Below are 17,257 nucleotides of genomic sequence, written 5' to 3'. Positions count from 1 at the left end.
AGTACACCGGCAGACGAGAAGGAAGCGTGCGGTAGTTCCGAGGGACGAAAGCCAGAGCGGAAGATTGCTCGGGGAGCAAGAGACGCAGCTAGCGAGAAGGACGGCAAGCGGTGTGTCCAAGGGACGAAGAGTGCGGATGAGTACGCCGGCAGACGAGAAGGAAATACGCAGCGATTCCGAGGGACGAGAAGTCGGAGGGAAGCCCGCTCGAGAAGACCGGAACTTGGGTTCGGGTGAGCCCTATTCCGGATAGCAGAGATCACCCAATCAAGTGGATCCGGAGCAGAGAACCCGGACGAAAGTCAACCAGAGTTGACTCAGCATCCGGGGCACCCGGAACTGTCCGAGGCGCCCGGGAGTCAGTTTTTTACCGGATCGAGCTTTGACTCGATCTAAACGTTGGGGGATAAAATTTATCCCCCCAGGGCGCCCGGAACCCTTCCAGGTGCCCCGACCAAGGCTATAAATATAGCCTTGGTCCAGAAGCTTTGAATCAACTCAGAAATTTACGTTCCAAACACTTGTGCGCTTCTGTTCTAGTTTAGCTTCTGTCTTTTGTGCTTTCACTGCTGTAAGAGGCTTCTCCACCTGAAGGAGATATTTTAGTGCACGTTCATTCCTTGGATTAACAACCTCCTTGGTTGTAACCAAGTCAAGTTGTGAGCCTCTTCTTTTTTGCTTTTTATTTACTACTAATTTAATTATTTTACAAGTGTTAGTTTGAAAAGTCAAGAAGGGTTTTTTGTTTTATTTTACAGGGCTATTCAACCCCCCCCCCCTTCTAGCCCGCCCAACGGTCCTACAGCTATTTGTGGGACGAAGCGGTTAATACCGCTTGTTATATTCAAAATCGTGTCTTGATTGATCAGTTTTTAGGGAAAACACCTTTTGAACTATGGAATGGCACAATCCTTGTAATTCACTATTTTAAAGTCTTTGGTTGTAAGGTCTATATTCTTAATACTAAAGAATGACTTAGAAAAATTTGAGGTCAAGTCCAATGAGGGAATTCTAGTTGGATACTCATCTACTAGTAGAGGATATAGAGTATACAACAAAAGGAGTCAAACGGTTGATGAATCATCCAATGTTGAGTTTGATGAGTCCACTAGTACTTACCCTAGGAAATCATCTATTGATAAGGATATAATCGAACAAAATCAATCCATCACTCAAGAAATACAAAACCTACATTTAGGGGGTATGGATCAAGGGGGAGGAAGAGATGGTTCAGATGATGAAAGAAACAATGTAGACAATGATCCTCCCAAAAATGATGATTCCATAACTTTGAGGACCGTAAGGCATCATCAAGATCATCCTATTGATCAAATAGTTGGAGATGTGAAGCAAGGGGCAAGGACTAGATCCTACTTTAGAGACCATACTAGTCAAATCACTCTAATATCACAATTTGAACCAAAATCAATTGATGAAGCTTTAATTGATACAGACTGGATTCTATCAATGCAAGAAGAGTTGAATCAATTTGAAAGAAGTGATGTATGAGAATTGGTTCCAAGACCAAATGATAGTACAATTGTTACAAAAAAATGAGTTTTTCAGAACAAATTGGATGATCAAGGAAAAGTCACTAGAAATAAAGCTAGGTTAGTGGCTAGGGGCTTTCATCAAGTTGAAGGACTTGACTATGACGAAACCTATGCTCCGGTTGCTCGATTAGAGTCCATTCAGATCTTATTAGGATATGTCGCTTATATGGATTTTAAACTTTATCAAATGGATGTGAAATTGGCATTCCTAAATGGGTTTATTAAGGAGGAAGTATATGTGGAACAACCACCCGAATTTGAAGCCATTGATTACCCAAAACATGTTTATAAACTTAAGAAAGCCTTATATGGGTTAAAACAAGCTCCCCGGACTTGGTATGAAAGAATCTCATCCTTTTTAATCTCCAAAGACTTTAGAAGAGGAACAATTGACCCAACCCTATTTTTAAAGTCTAAGGATGGAAACATTTTTGTTGCACAAGTTTATGTTGATGACATCATTTTTGGTTCAACAAATAATGAACTTCTTCGAGACTTCATTAAACATATGGAAAGTGAGTTTGAGATAAGTCTAGTTGGAGAGCTAAGTTTCTTCTTAGGATTGCAAGTCAAACAAACCAATGAAGGAACTTATGTCTATCAAACAAAATTTGCTAAGGAACTTATCAAGAAATTTGGTTTGGAAAATGCTAAGGTAGTATCTACTCCTATGGGAACTAATACCAAAATAGATAGTGATCAAGAAGGAAAATTAGTAGACCCAAAGCAATATAGAAGTATGATTGGTAGTTTGTTATACCTAACCACTAGTAGACCGGATATACTCTTTCCGGTAGGTATGTGTGCAAGATATCAATCATGTGCCAAAGAATCTCATTTAGTGGCGGTAAAGAGAATTTTGAGATACATCAAGAGTACCCTTAATGTACGTCTTTGGTACCCTAGGACTCGAAATTTTGATTTGATTGGATACTCTGATTCCGATTATGCGGGTTGCAAATTAGATAGGAAAAGTACTAGTGGTGGATGTCAATTTCTTGGATCCTCCCTAGTAAGTTGGAGTAGTCAAAAACAACCTTGTGTCGCTTTGTCTACCACCGAGGCCAAATATGTAGCTATGGGTAGTTGTGTAGCTCAATTACTTTGGATGATGCATACTTTAGAAGATTATGAGCTTCACTATTCCAAAATTAAGGTATTGTGTGATAATATTAGCACCATTAACTTAACCAAAAATCCAGTGCATCACTCTAGGATAAAGCACATTGAAGTGAAACATCACTTCATTAGGGATCATGTGGCAAGAGGAGACATTATACTAAATTATGTTGATTCTAAGTCAAATCTTGCCGACATATTTACCAAACCACTACCCAAGGCAGAATTTACCTCACTTAGGAGAGAACTTGGTATGTGTTTTGTAGAATAGTGAGTATAGCATTACATGATCCCATATCACATTAAGAGTGTATCTCATTACATCTCGCATGAGACTTAAGAAGCCTTGCTCGTGTATTTCTTCAATCAGACATTATGTGAGATGATTAGGATGATGTTTTTGGTTCAACATGTTAGTCATGATACATTACTTTGAGCCAATATGACATCTAGTAACATTAATCCTACCTTACTTTGGGCCAATCATAGGGAAAGCAAGTGTATACATCATGTGCACTTAGCCCTACGATTATGATTGGAAATTTAATTTGAAATACTTATAAAACTTATTTTTGAAACGCTTGTTGAAGTTTGTCTTTGGATGGGAGTTATCATTGAATAATTAGATATGAACTTACCAAAATATTGAAGTTTTCGACAACTTTCAATTTTGTGTAAATCTTCGCTAATAAGAGTCCATTTTTATCAAACTTTATTTTTCCTTGATAATATGAGACATATATAGTGTCTACACAAAATTTCATGATTTTTAGAGTAATGTACAATTATTTGTGCATTTTCAAAACTTGGATCTAAAAATGTTCAGAAATACAGTAATATCAGAATTCCCAATCAATCGGTCAATCGATTGGGGAGCTCGTACTTCACCACAGAGGGCGTCTGAATCAATCAATGGATCGATTCGGCATATTTCAAGCGATCAAAGGATCGATTGAAATGCCTTTCCGGAATGCACAGAAGACATCTGAATCGATCAATGGATTGATTCAACATGTCTCAATCGATCGATGGATCAATTCAGATGCGTTTCCGATTTTGCACAGAGGCTTCGTGAATCGATCGACTGATCGATTCACTTGCTCCCAATCGATTGATCGATCGATTGGGGATTTAAAACCCAACTTAAATCACTGTTGACCTAAGTCCACTCTCACTTACTCTCATTTCCTCTCTTTTCCCTCTCGACTGCATCCGTGCCCTAGCCTGGGCGATTCTCTCGGCGAATCTCCCACCTGCGTCGGCCATCTTCTCCGACGGTCCTCTCCGGTAAAGAGCGTTCTTCCATCTCTCTTCCACCTCCGCTCCTTCTCTCTCGACGAACGGGGCCGCTCATTCTCCCTCATCTCTGCATCGTACACACGCAATGAGAACTCCGAACCCTAGGTAATTTTTTTCCCTCTCTTTTCATTCTCTCTTTTGGCTCTTGCTTCTAACCCTGGAATGCTAATTTACCTTTGTGTTGTGTGTTTTTGTGTAGCACATCACTTCCCTCCTGCATTGCATTGTATGCATTGTCATTGTCGTTTCCTGCATTTTCTTTCCTGCATTGTTGCCCTGCATTTTCCTGCCATTGCTATTGCTTGTTTCTTTCCATTAGTTATCCTTGGGAAGAAACAGAAGGTTCGCGAGTCGGGTGAGGGTCCTTCTCGGCCGCCACCTCGTCCTCTCCCTCCCACTGATCAGCGTTTCCCTAATGCTGTTATGCAGCAAGCCTTTAGCAAGCACACGTTCAAACTTATAACCCCTAGGTCTGTTGATCTTCAATTCTACAAAGACTCTTGCTTTGATATCTATTCCCTCTTCAAGCATTATAAACTTGAGTCAATTTTCTCTTGTGAGAGGAGTATTAATGTAAGCCTTGTATCTGAATTCTATAACAACTTGCACACTTCTGATGGTGTCCACTATAGTACTCGCATTGCGAACCGAAGTTTGGACTTTTCCTATGCGATCCTTCAGTCCTTTCTAGGGTGTCTACCATCCGAAAATTATTTTGTGTTCTATCCCACACTTCCTGATGAGTTACCTCCACCCTTTGAGCATATCAGCATTGCATCTATGCATCAGACCCTTTTTGGTCGTCCTCGTCCGGACGGGCCAAATACACAAATCACTTCTTTCTCTTCTCTTGAGTTATCGGCTGAAAACGCCGTCCTGTTTAAAGTGATAATTAATTGTCTCTTTCCCATTGTCTCACGTGCCTTGGCCGCTCTTCGACCCTCTCACATGTTTGCATTATATGTCATACGGCATTCCCTTGACATCAACATTGCTCTGAACATATTTCATTGTATCATTCATTTTACTCAACTGGTGCAGCAGACGATTCACATGCCTTTTGGTCATCTCATCACTGACTAGCTGGAGTTCATGGAGATAGATGTCTCTCGGGGGCGGCTGGAGCCCATGACCGTTGCCTACTCTCGGATTTCTTCACGCTCCTTCACGAAGATGGGATTAGTGGTTGGTCTAGCAGGAGTCCGATGGCGCGATGGGCGTGCTCTTGGTGAGGGACCCAAGGCTCGCCAAATGGGAGCCACACAGGCACTAGTTCCTGCGGCGGCTGATGTCGAGGAGGATATTGCGGAGCTTGATTCTCCAACATTCGAGGAGTCTGTAAATACCCGTCTTGAGGAACTACATATGGAGATGGCTGCACTGACCACCAAGGTTGACGCGATGCAAGCGACTCTGGATACTCTGGTGGATTTGGTGAGCTCTTTGGTGACGAGTCACCCGTCTCCGTCTATTCCTCCTGTTGTGGCTGTCCCTGAGGATGTTGTTGCGTCTGGTGATGCTCCTGCTCCTGCTACTACATCTGCCCCTCCTTCTGATCCTATCGATGTTTCTGATCCTGTTCTTACTCCTACGAGAGATGATACTTTTGAGTTCTTTGTATCTCTATGACATGTGCCCTTGTACGTTTTATGGATATTTGTTGTGAAGTTGTCTTGTGAACTTCACTTTATTTTGGATGTATGATATACTACTTTTCTCTATTATCTTTCACTTTTCGATTCCAGATTATTATATTATGTTGACATTTGTGTGATTTAGGGGGGTACCCCTCAGGTTTATCTTGTTTAGTGCACCAATTAAAGGGGGAGTTTTTGTTTTGATATTTGACAAAGGGGGAGAAGTAAGTTGAAGTTTATGCTTAATTGGAAAGGAGATTTATGCTTAGTCATATATGAATTTGCCACTATTGCTTATGATCAAGTAAGATGAATTTTATGCGTAGTTAATAACAATATTGTCATTTACTGTTAGCTCATGTCTATTGCTATTTACTGCTTATCGTCTTATTATTATGGTGTGTTGGAAATTAGCCTAAACTCAAATAAATTGTCAAACATCAAAAAATGGGAAAATTGTTGGTGCAATCATGCCCTGGATGTTTTCAATGTATTGACAACTATTTAAGTTTAGGTTAATATGTTTGGATCTAACTTGTGCTGCAAGTTTTGTAGGAAGAAGTCCAAGAAGGTCGAGTATCGGAGTCTTGGCAGGAAAAGTCCTTGCAAGTCAGAAGATCGGGTGAAGGCAAGAGAAGTCCAAGAAGGTCGAGGACCGGAGTCTTGGCAAGAAAATCCAGGGATACGTTCATCTGGCACGAGGTATTAGTTGGGAAACCAGCAAGGAATCGATTGGTAAATCGATTGAGGCACATAACTATGGAACAGAATACTGCTGAATCGATCAGCCGATCGATTGGAGGAAACCAATCGATTGGTCGATCGATTGATAGCCTCTGCGTGAGAGCACAGAAGGAACTTGGATCGATCCACCGATCGATTGGAGGAATCCAATCGATCGGCCGATCGATTCAAATGCATTCTGCGCAAGAACACAGTGCGAACCTGGATCGATCAGTCGATCGATTGGAGATAACCAATCGATCAGTCGATCGTTTCACAAGGTTTGTGCACGAAGGAGCAGTGCGATTTTGAATCGATCAGCCGATCGATTGGAGGTAACCAATCGATCGACCGATCGATTGAATCCACTTCTGTACCTATGAAATATGCAGCTGAATCGATCCAGTGTTGGACCAATCGATCGTGACGACGCTCAATGGCTATATTTGAATCGATTGGAGATGTGCTCAATCGATCGACGGCGACGATCACGTGAGAAACGGCTACTTTTGAAGACAAATAAAAAGGGGAGATGTACTATAGCAAACACAACTCTTGAATACTCATTGTGCTAAGAAAAGATAGAGCTCTCCAAGTGATTTCCAAGCAAAAGATTTTGAGTCTCTTTCTCCTAAGCCTAGATTTCATCTTGTAAGAGGAAGAGACAACCTTGTAAAGGTTTCTCCACCTTCATTTGTGATAACGAGAAGGAGAAGTTCATATTGGAGCTTGATTATATGGGTGTGTGCCTTGGATTAGTCACCTCAAGGAGGTGGAGACCAAGTAAAGCAAGGAGTTAGCATTGTTTTCTTGTGTTTTTTGTCTTTCCTTCATTTCTATTTGCTTCCGCTAACAAGTTGTAGGTGAAAAAATTGAAGAAAGACTATTAACCCCCCCCCTAGCCAAAAATAAAGGTCCTATCACTTTTCACTATGAGCAAAACAATGATAACATAATAAGGATACAGTATGTTATTAATTGAAAGTATAAAGAAATAATTAAATTTGCATCTCATTTTGTTGATATATAATATCATATCTTATGTGATTACTGTTTTAAAATATTATTATTGCTTCAAGAAGCACTCTCCTATATATTGGAAAAACAGCTCTGGTAAAAGCATTTTGAAACATGAGTTTATCAAACACTATAATTAACTCCTAAAGTGCTTTGGCTTTCAAAGCACTTTGAAAGAGCACCCTAAACTCAATTTATGTTTGCTTACAGATTCTTGATTCCCGTGTTGCTGGAATGGAACTAAATACTAAAATCTTGTATTTATGATTATTCCTACACCATGGTCTAATTTCCTGAAAATAATGATGACAGAGCCCATAGAATAGGCGGGTTTTCTGACATTCACCACCTATGATTCTGAAAGAAAATTTATTTCAATCATGGCCACTTTTGTATAATATATTGATTATGACATTTCAAATGTTATAATGTAAATACTCTCCATTTTTTCTGAGAATGATATGATATTTCTCATTCCTAGTATAACTTTCCAGGATATTAGTCCTATGAATAGATTTCTTGAAGTGTGGATGCCACTGTTGCATCTAGATGATAAATTGACCTTTACAGAGTTTTAATATGCAAACATTAATGAAAAGTAACACAAAAGTATTTTCATACTCTTTATACAGCACACGATCCTTCGGTGGGTAAATTGCTCTCCGATAATTCTTGTTGGTTGTCTTGTATTTATTAGAATTGTATCAATGGTTAGTTAAATGATAATGAATTCAATTTCAACTATAAATTAATAAATGTGGTCGTGTATTTGGACTAGTAGTTGCTTTCCTTGCGTTATAATGATCACATTCCAATTTCGACAACGAGAATTAGCTTTCTTATACTCGAACATAAAAATAGATTAGGAAAATATTTCGACAATGTTAGTAAATCTTACTGCACTGGTACAAACAGAAAACTTTAAATGAATTGAAATAAAATTTCAATTTTATTTGATAGAACATGGAAAACAATTGTGTTCTATTGATAAGTTGTAAATCACATTTAATTAAAAACGTAAACTAATTTTTAAATAATAAGATAAATCTATTATTAATATCGATGGTGAATATTCAATGTATATTAAAATTTAATAATATGAGAATTTGTTTAAACGTCCATAATTCAAAATTTTAATAAAAAAAATACATATCCAACTCAGGAGATTAAACACAGAAAGATAGGGAGCAAACAGATTGCCTTGCATGTTAAATTAGATGAATAATTATGTATGTCCATAAAGGTACAAGCCAATAAAGACAGACTTTACATCACAAATCCCCCATTAACAATAAAAGATGAGGTAGTAAAAAAAACGAACACTAGGTCTGGTATGGAATAGATAATTAATCAGATTTAACGATTATCCATTTCAGCATCATCAACTATCCCATGCAAACGTTGCTTTCAACCTACTCAGCTTCAAATTGTCAGGATCCTCCAGCAAACTACGTTATCTTAACATCTCGTAGAAGTCGAGCAGCCATTGATCCCAGTCTTCTGATCTCCCAGTCATCAACAGTCTTCCCAGATTCTGATTTCACAATATTTTCGCTAGTTGTCTGATCGTGAACATCTGCTTCATGGTTTTGATCATCTTCATCGCTTCTGTGACTAGACTCTGGAACCTGATTTACCCCAGTGTGGCGGTATCTGGATTGATCTTTCACTTCCATCATGAAGAGCTGAATACTTGGATGTTGATACTTGCTATCCATCTGCATACAAGAGAAATCATGGTATTAGTAGCTGAAAAATGTAACATACAAGGATGACGTTTGAAGAAGGATTTATCGAGAAAGAGGAGTTATCCTGAACAAGTAACAATCAAACTAATGACCAGTATTTGTTTCGTTAAACACACGGTTTAGAATTTTGCCATGCATCAATATAAATGGTGCCGGTGGTTATAAGATCAAAAAGCTTCCTCAACAATATGACTTTGAGGTTTTCACGAGCTAGGGTTTCACAGGAGAAACCCGTGAGGCTTTCTCAAGCTGGTTCCTGCATTTAGTTTTCCTTCTTCCCCTCCTCAATTCCTCCTATGAATGGTGTTGACTGGCACCACCTTGGTACACTATCAGCACCACTGATTCACTGACACATCTTGTCCCAGCCAAGATCTGAAACCCCAGTGTATAACGAGATTTCAATCTAGATTAAATATCTGCTTGCCGGTTCTAACTGAGATAAACCCTAAATAGGAGCTCTATTTTCTGATCCTAATAGAGATGGTCAACAATTTATCAGACAAAATCAAAGTTTAAGGTCGAACACCAGATTCTCTCATCCTAGTTTAACATCTATGGTTCAAACTAGTGATGCAATACAAATTCAACCATGTGGTAAATAATAAAAAGGAAAAATGGCATTTAATGGATGCCATAAGTTAATCAAATCAAGAGGCAAAAGAAATGCTTACCCACCTTTGCCTTTGGGATCGTTTTCACTATGAAATTTTCTTTCCACATATCCATCATCCTATCATGGACCGTCGTGGAACGAACCTCATAACCTAACTAAATGAGTAGCAAATAGTCTCATTTCTATGGCATATGAAGTTTGATATCAAGAAATCTTAAAAGCAAAAGTTGTACCAGTATAACTGTCCTTGGTCCTGATAAAGCCAAAATAGTCTGTAGTAAGGGTTCCAGCAAATGCTCTGTGTAAACCTTCAACCGACCAACAGAACATGGAAAACAAAAGATTTTAAGAAATTAAAGCTACATTTTCAAATCAAGCAAAATATGCACAAAAGTTCTCAAACATATATAGATTTATGGTTTTTATATACTAATACAAGTGAAGAAGTATTCATTTTGCCTCAAAGTTCACCTCCTTTTTTCCCAGAGTTTCAAAATCATCAAAATACCTTTAGAGTTATCAGCTATTGTCATTTCACCTTGTTAATTAACCTAACAAAATAATGATGTGCCAGAAACATACCTTGTGTGTGACGCACTTGTGTCAAGTAAATTTTAAAAATGGGTACTTTTCCATCAAATCAATTAATGATGTTGATAGTTAGGGGGTTAAGGTGGTGAACATATGTAAAAGACATGTTTTCAGTACAGTTCAAGTATTACTAGTTAAACTAGCAACATGAGTTTAGCCTAAACTAAGTTATTAACCTAAGTAGCATCTAAAATTATCAAGTATAACACATAAATTATACGTATGATACACCAAATAATGATGGAAAATGGTCATCATACTCTATCAGATTAATTGAGAACTTCAAATTTAATTAAATCACGGAGAAGAAGCAATCCTTACTGCACTAAAGGTAGCTCTATTGGCAGCATGCCTGCACAAGACTGAACAATCACAGGTCTAAGCAGGGTGAATAACTAAACCTACAGAGTTCTTCAAATTGTTTTTCTGATATTCAGTAACTATAGCATTGGATTCGTTTTATTGTTAAAGTCTCTCTAAGCTATCATAAACTCATGTTTAATAAACCACTTTCAACTGCAAAAATAACTTAGAAAATTGTTAAGTGGAAAGGGAAGAAATTGGAATTGCAGTCTTAATTCTACATGCTTCATGAGAGAATCTATTTTGCATGGAACAGTGTCAATTGAACTTACCACATCGGTCCCAAGAATGAAATCAAAAGGAGGTTCAACAGCTCGGATATGATCTTCGTTTCCCCAGTCCAGTTCTGCAACTGTAATGCAACCAAATGATGCAGAACCTGTAAAGAGGAAAGAAACTTAAACAATCCAGTAATAAGAAAAACAACTTAAATTTACCCCAGAGAAGCAAAGTGTCCAATTTCTAGCTAACTTCTGGAAGCAACAACATAAGTTCTCAAAATAATAAGTACAAAGCAAGTTGATTTCAACAACATAATTAGTCAATTCATAGCGTGCATCTTCCTGAAGGGGCAATCCAGTAGAATATCCTTGTTTAATCTAAAATCCAAAACCAAGATGATTGATGAAATGGTTGGTCATGCAAATTCACAAGAACATACATGCTAACTAGTTGATTCAAGACCTTTGTAAAAAATCATGACTAGCAGTTTTTATTCATTTATTTTGCTTTTGGATAGCCTGATATAACCTTGGTTGTTGAAAGAGGAAGAAGCAAACATTGCTGATCGAAAAGCACCAAATTTCAACACATGGATATTACCCAATTGGTCATATATACCCATTTGATCAAAGTATGTAAATTTTGTACAGGTTTCCTTGGCGCCACGCAAAAAAAAAAAACCTAAAGAATAAGGTCACATTCCAAGCAAGATCATGATCAAGATTGATGTAGCTGAAAATGTTTACAAGGACTAAGTATAACTCAAACAAAAAGAGTTAAAACAAAATAAATGAAAAACTCCTTTCAGCAAGAAGATTTAATAAAGAATAAACAAATAAATTTGATAAATCTGAACTATTGGTTCGGCATGGATTATGTACAAAAATAAGGACAAGTAATAAAATAACAAACAAGATATCCCCATGTATTGGTTGGGCATCACAAAGGTTATGTATCACACGATATGGATAAAAACAAAGGGAGAGTTATGCAAATGCTACATATAAAAAAAATCAAATAAGACCTGAATCAGGATTTGCTTGAGTAATCCAACAAGAGTTGCGCTCTGCATTCCTCATCAGCAATGGTAACACCTCAGTTTGGTCAGTTGATGTTACATTGCACCCTAACAATGCCATTCCTAAAGTATATACTATTTAGAAGTGATCTATTTGTACAAGGAAAAATATACCAAAAATATTCCAATTTGTCTTACAAACTTACCAAGTCCAGCTAAGCCACAACCCGCTCCAAGTTCAATGACACGTTTTCCTTTTAATTTTGATGGGCAAAACCTTCCTTTACGACAATTTTTTTCCTGATTCCAGGAAGTCACTGGATCAGTAAAAAACAAAATTTATGTTGTAATTTTTCTTCAAATGGAAACTGTATCAAATCCGTGAGAAACATTTATAGATGTACAAGAGATATCCAACATTTACAGCTACACAAGAAACAAGATTATCCTGACATGGTATTAAGTAAATTTGAATATTGGTACATTAGAAATTGCTTATAGCTTGTTGTGATACCAAAAGGTCTACAATGAAATAGACATCAAAATAATTTTAGGATTTAGCTGCTATTATCATTATATGAAATTACACTATACATACATTTATGAAAGCTGGCAGCAGTCGAAAACAATAAAAGAAGAGCTGGCACTAAATACTAAGGATGAAAAGTATATATAGTAACAATTAAAGAGATGAACATAACATAGAGCTAATATTAATTTACCAAAAATTTGACAAACACCATTGAAGCATCCCAAACTGTGGTACCCAAATGCTTTGAATTAGGATCCTGAGAACACAATAGATTATTATATTTCATGAGGTCAATATGTAATATAACATATAACTCTAGGTAAGTTATGTATTAACAAACATAAGACAAAATCATAGCTTCCAGGACATAAGAAAGCTAAGTTCTCATTTCTCAATATTTTTGGAAAGCAAGAATCACCTATAATTTAGCTTTATTCGTTTGTTAATACCAAATGGACTAAACATAGAAAAGAGAAATGTGTCACGGAAAAGTTGCAAATTTAGATTACAGATTTACATGTTTGTGCACCAAAAAAACAAGTAGTTAAAAAATTATTTAATAAAATCATACGTTATCAGTGCATCACATTCAGTACCTGTGATAAATGCAGACGATGACCTAAGACTTCAAGTGTCACAGCTGAAGTGTTGGGCGAATTCAACCTGGTAGCGAACAGAGATCACTTGAATTACTGAAGCAAAGAATGAAACAAGCACCAGGGGTCCAGGGGTTGAACCATAATACAAAGTTAATATGAAGTTTATTTGCTTATGAACGGATAACAAAGAACTCTGATGCCACATTACTCTTCTCACACCAAAATGCGCCTCCTTTGTGGTGACTACTTAGGATTGACTCATAACTTCTTATTCCAACTATCAAATATTCTCCAACACGAACATAAGAATCAAATTTGAGATGGCGATTGAACATGGAATTTTAGGAAAAATACGTCCCTTCTACAAAATCCTCGACCTAAAAAGCATAAAATACCACAATTCTCCGCGAACTTCAAGCTGACTTCGAGGACAAAAACAAACAATAGTTGTGCCCAGAAACACACAAACGATCAGTTAAGCATCGATCCCCGGAGAGCCAACAAGGCAACTAAAGAATATTAAGGTACAATTACGATTCGATCAATATTCTGATAAAAATACCGGGAAGTGAGATTACCGATCGTCTTCCATCGGAGGGGATCCGCCGCGAGCTCGAACACGAACGAGGCGTAACGACCAGTTAACTAGGTTTTATTCGAACCACGATGATTACTCATTTACTCCCCATGTCTATCTAGCATTGATATATGTAGCCGGGCCGGGCCAAATTGGATCGGGCCCATGACCAATTTTCTGCCCTAAAATTAATTACGTTTCAGTGATCATCCACACATTGCTTGACACAAACTATTTGCTATGATTATCATTCCATTTATTTTTTACATTAAAAAATATTTTCTAAAATTTTTTAGTTTTTGTCCTACCTTCTATATGCCCTTATATATATATATATATATATATATATATATATATATATATATATATATAAACACATACCTCTCCGGGGTCATGATGTCACGGTAGGACATTCAAGTTATTATCCAGACATCCTTCGTTCAAACCCTAACTATGATGTATTTATAGGAATTTTTCCTCCAAATGAAGGGCGTAACTAAAGGATGTTGGATTTCTGAGCTGGCCGTCGCGTGCACTTCTCGATTTATTCTAGCGATCAAAATTTTTATAAGATCGGATCAATCACACCAGATATAATCAATAAGGTATATATATATATATATATATATATATATATATATATATATATATATATATATATATATATATGAAAAGGCACTTTCCACATAGACCCCAAAAAAACATGTTCTATATTTTATAAATCTCCATCTTGCCAAATTAATGAAGTAGGTGAACTACCAAATAGTTTGTAAATATCACAGAAAAGAGTTTATGCATGCTTATGCAGTGAATTGATAGCTCAGCGACCATTGAACCCCTAAAGGCATCCTTTTTTTTTTTTTTAAGGAGAACTATTCAATTTACATTGTTTATTAACAATAACAAGAAAGAAAGGCATCAAATCTAGCTAAGGGGTATCAATTGTTTAATTTAAGCCTTGCACTCGTTTTCAATGATAATATATAATAGGCCATCAACCTTTCAAAATTAGTTGGATCCCTACAAATCTTAAAAAGACTCTGCCCTACTTAGATTTTAGGTGTACCTTTTTTGTTTTCATTCAATCTTATATTTCAACTCATATTTTAGTGTTTGAAACTGGAGTAACAATTAGCTTAATACCTAAGAGAAACTGCATAATGGCATTGAATTATATATATAACCGCACAATTATTAATAAAGTTTACTGGAACTCTCACTTAGTTTCTTTACCGAGAAGATTCAGCTCCAAAACTGAACTAATTAAACAGAATATATAAAGAATTGAAGAACAAGACGCGCTTCCTGCGCTGCTGCATGCATCCAATTTATACACTTCCCAACATGTGCCACCATCTCATGCTCTATTATAATTAATATCCTGCACTGCTTGTATTATACAGCTCCCAATGACTCAATGCAGGCAAAGACTCAGGGTACTGAAAACAAACGCAGGGGGTACATCAGATTTAGACCTATGAATGATATATATTTATATATATTTAGCAAGCACTGGACTCACACATACACATGCCAAACATCTTGTCAGAAATAAAAGGACCAAGCCTAAACACAACCCCACACATTTCAATGCCACCCCTGCACTATCAAAGTCACACAATCTCACTCCCCAGACGCCGAGAAAAAAAGAAAAAGAAAAATGAGAAGGAAAAAAAAAAGAACAGGATTATACAATCTCAGCTTGTCATTATACAGAGGCAGTCAGCTTCACTAGTTGTATAGGTTCCTGAAGCATGAGTCCAAATTATATGCATCGTGAGGCTTCACCTCCTCAAAGTCAAAGTTGAAACCGCCGTGCATCAGCTTCTCAGCAGCAGTAGCACTCCCCAAGAGCTGCCTGAAACTCTCGTACAGGCCATAGCTGCTGGCATCAGATGAGCTGCAGCAGCTCTGCTGATCGAAGCTGATGAGGCTGCTCCCGATGGAGTCGTTTTGGGGGCCTTGAGGAACGTAAGCAGGATTGAAATCCATGGCAGAACTGAAGAAGCAATGAGAAGGCAGCACTGGCATCCCCCCCTGATCCAGCTCTGTAAGTACTGCAGATGAGATATATGAAGCGGCAGGCAAAACATCCGTCTGTTGCTGCTTGATCTGGTAATGAAGCTGCTTGTTGTTTCTGTGTGATGGTGGCAGGCCGAGTAGCTTCTTCTTCAGCTTAGTGTTCCAGTAGTTCTTGATGTCGTTGTCCGTCCTTCCAGGGAGCTGAGAAGCAATGATGGACCATCTGCGCGCCATTCATTTCATTTCATCAAAATTAATTAAGCATGTAATTGATATATCATACATTGAATCACACACGCATTTTTATGTATATTGCTCGCACCTGCTTCCAATGTTAGCAAAGAGGCTGCAAATGATCCTGTCCTCATCATCAGAGAAGTCCCCGTGCTTTATGTTAGGCCTCAAATAGTTGAGCCATCTCAGCCTGCAACTCTTTCCGCACCTCCTCAACCCTGTAAATTACAGATCAATCACAAACACACAAATCAATAACAGCCAGAACAACAACAAGAAGACGATCAGATATACAGTGAATAAATAATTACCAGCTTTTTGAGGGAGAGCAATCCAATTTCCTCCTGTGCCATGCTTCTCTATGTGCTCTCTGAGCTGGTTGTCTTCCTCTGGAGACCAAGGGCCCTTCTTCACTTTGGACTTGTCACAGCAAGGTGCCCTCCCCATGGTAAGGCTCCCTTCTCTCTCTTTGCCACTAGATTTGTTGAGAGGAAGTCGGCTTTAAGGGAATTATACTGTGGCACAGCATGGATAGATCTAACACTCATATGTGCATGATATAGTGAGCGACAAGTCAAAGTATAACCTGTCAAGTTTCTTTCCATCAATTATTTTATTACTATTACTTTTTCTTTTCTTTTTGAGTTTTCAATTTCTTACTGTACAGGTCAGAATATGCATTTTGGAAAACCCATCACATAATATGCAAAGAAATTCATGACAGTAATTGTGCAGGTCATGGCCATAAATTCAGGTTTTAATCAGTGTACGTCCGTCGTCTACAGAACTGATCACTGACTTGTATGTGTCAATGTAGGTATAGTTGCCACCCTATCTACATATGTAGATGAAGGATGTGATGAAGGAACTATTGAAAATGAAGTGATGTATGCCAAAGTGAATAGTTCTAAAGATATATATGCTATGAAAAAATCTCCAGAAAATGTGTGCCTAACTAGGCGTAGCTACTTGGTTTTAATTTCAAAATCAAGAAAATATATGTGTCATATGGGTGTGGAAACTTTTCAACTCAATTTATAGGTACCAACATTTTCTTTAAACTTTGTTCATATATAATTAGTCCCAATATGAACAAAAAGAAATGATGAAGACTCTAGATCTCCTTTCCCATATTGACACATGTAATATTAATCTCAAATAACTACAAGTTTAATAGGTGTCAGAGTTGTTTAAAGTCTTATAGTTTGATTTTATTGAATATTGGCACATTAAAATAATTTAATTGAGCTCGAGTAGCAAATAGGCATGTATATGGACTGCATTAAACTTCTTCTTAATTATTTCCATTGTATAATTGAGGTAATTCGATATCCAACCCTTTGATATTAACAATCAGTCCAAGTTTAAGTTCGTATATGTTTTCTGG

At 37.4% G+C, this 17,257-nt stretch overlaps 2 protein-coding genes across 3 annotated transcripts; both read right to left on the bottom strand.

The window, feature by feature from the left end:
- Positions 1 to 8,529: 8,529 nt before the first annotated feature.
- Positions 8,530 to 13,727, bottom strand: LOC122036133 (protein N-lysine methyltransferase METTL21A-like). 2 transcript variants are annotated; one of them, XM_042595350.1, is made up of 9 exons: positions 13,616 to 13,727; positions 13,035 to 13,101; positions 12,629 to 12,694; positions 12,113 to 12,206; positions 11,913 to 12,029; positions 10,939 to 11,045; positions 9,946 to 10,020; positions 9,775 to 9,867; positions 8,530 to 9,066 (listed from the first exon to the last, which is right to left on the bottom strand). In XM_042595350.1, the coding sequence occupies exons 1-9, from the start codon at positions 13,627 to 13,629 to the stop codon at positions 8,797 to 8,799; spliced, it is 903 nt and encodes a 300-aa protein (XP_042451284.1). In that variant the 5' UTR covers positions 13,630 to 13,727; the 3' UTR covers positions 8,530 to 8,796. The 2 variants fall into 2 exon arrangements, with proteins under 2 accessions (XP_042451284.1, XP_042451285.1); XM_042595351.1 differs by lacking the exon at positions 13,616 to 13,727 and adding an exon at positions 13,433 to 13,553.
- A 1,344-nt stretch (positions 13,728 to 15,071) lies between these two features.
- On the bottom strand, positions 15,072 to 16,419 carry LOC122036127 (transcription factor RAX2-like). The gene is made up of 3 exons (XM_042595341.1): positions 16,182 to 16,419; positions 15,959 to 16,088; positions 15,072 to 15,859 (listed from the first exon to the last, which is right to left on the bottom strand). Exons 1-3 carry the CDS (start codon positions 16,315 to 16,317, stop codon positions 15,346 to 15,348), a joined length of 780 nt encoding a protein of 259 aa, XP_042451275.1. The 5' UTR covers positions 16,318 to 16,419; the 3' UTR covers positions 15,072 to 15,345.
- Between the last annotated feature and the right edge of the window lie 838 nt (positions 16,420 to 17,257).

Source organism: Zingiber officinale, unplaced genomic scaffold, assembly GCF_018446385.1.
Source record: "Zingiber officinale cultivar Zhangliang unplaced genomic scaffold, Zo_v1.1 ctg133, whole genome shotgun sequence".
NCBI classification, from domain to species: Eukaryota; Viridiplantae; Streptophyta; class Magnoliopsida; order Zingiberales; family Zingiberaceae; genus Zingiber; species Zingiber officinale.
The sequence above is the reverse complement of the archived record's forward strand: the minus strand, read 5'-3'. Positions and strand labels throughout refer to the sequence as shown.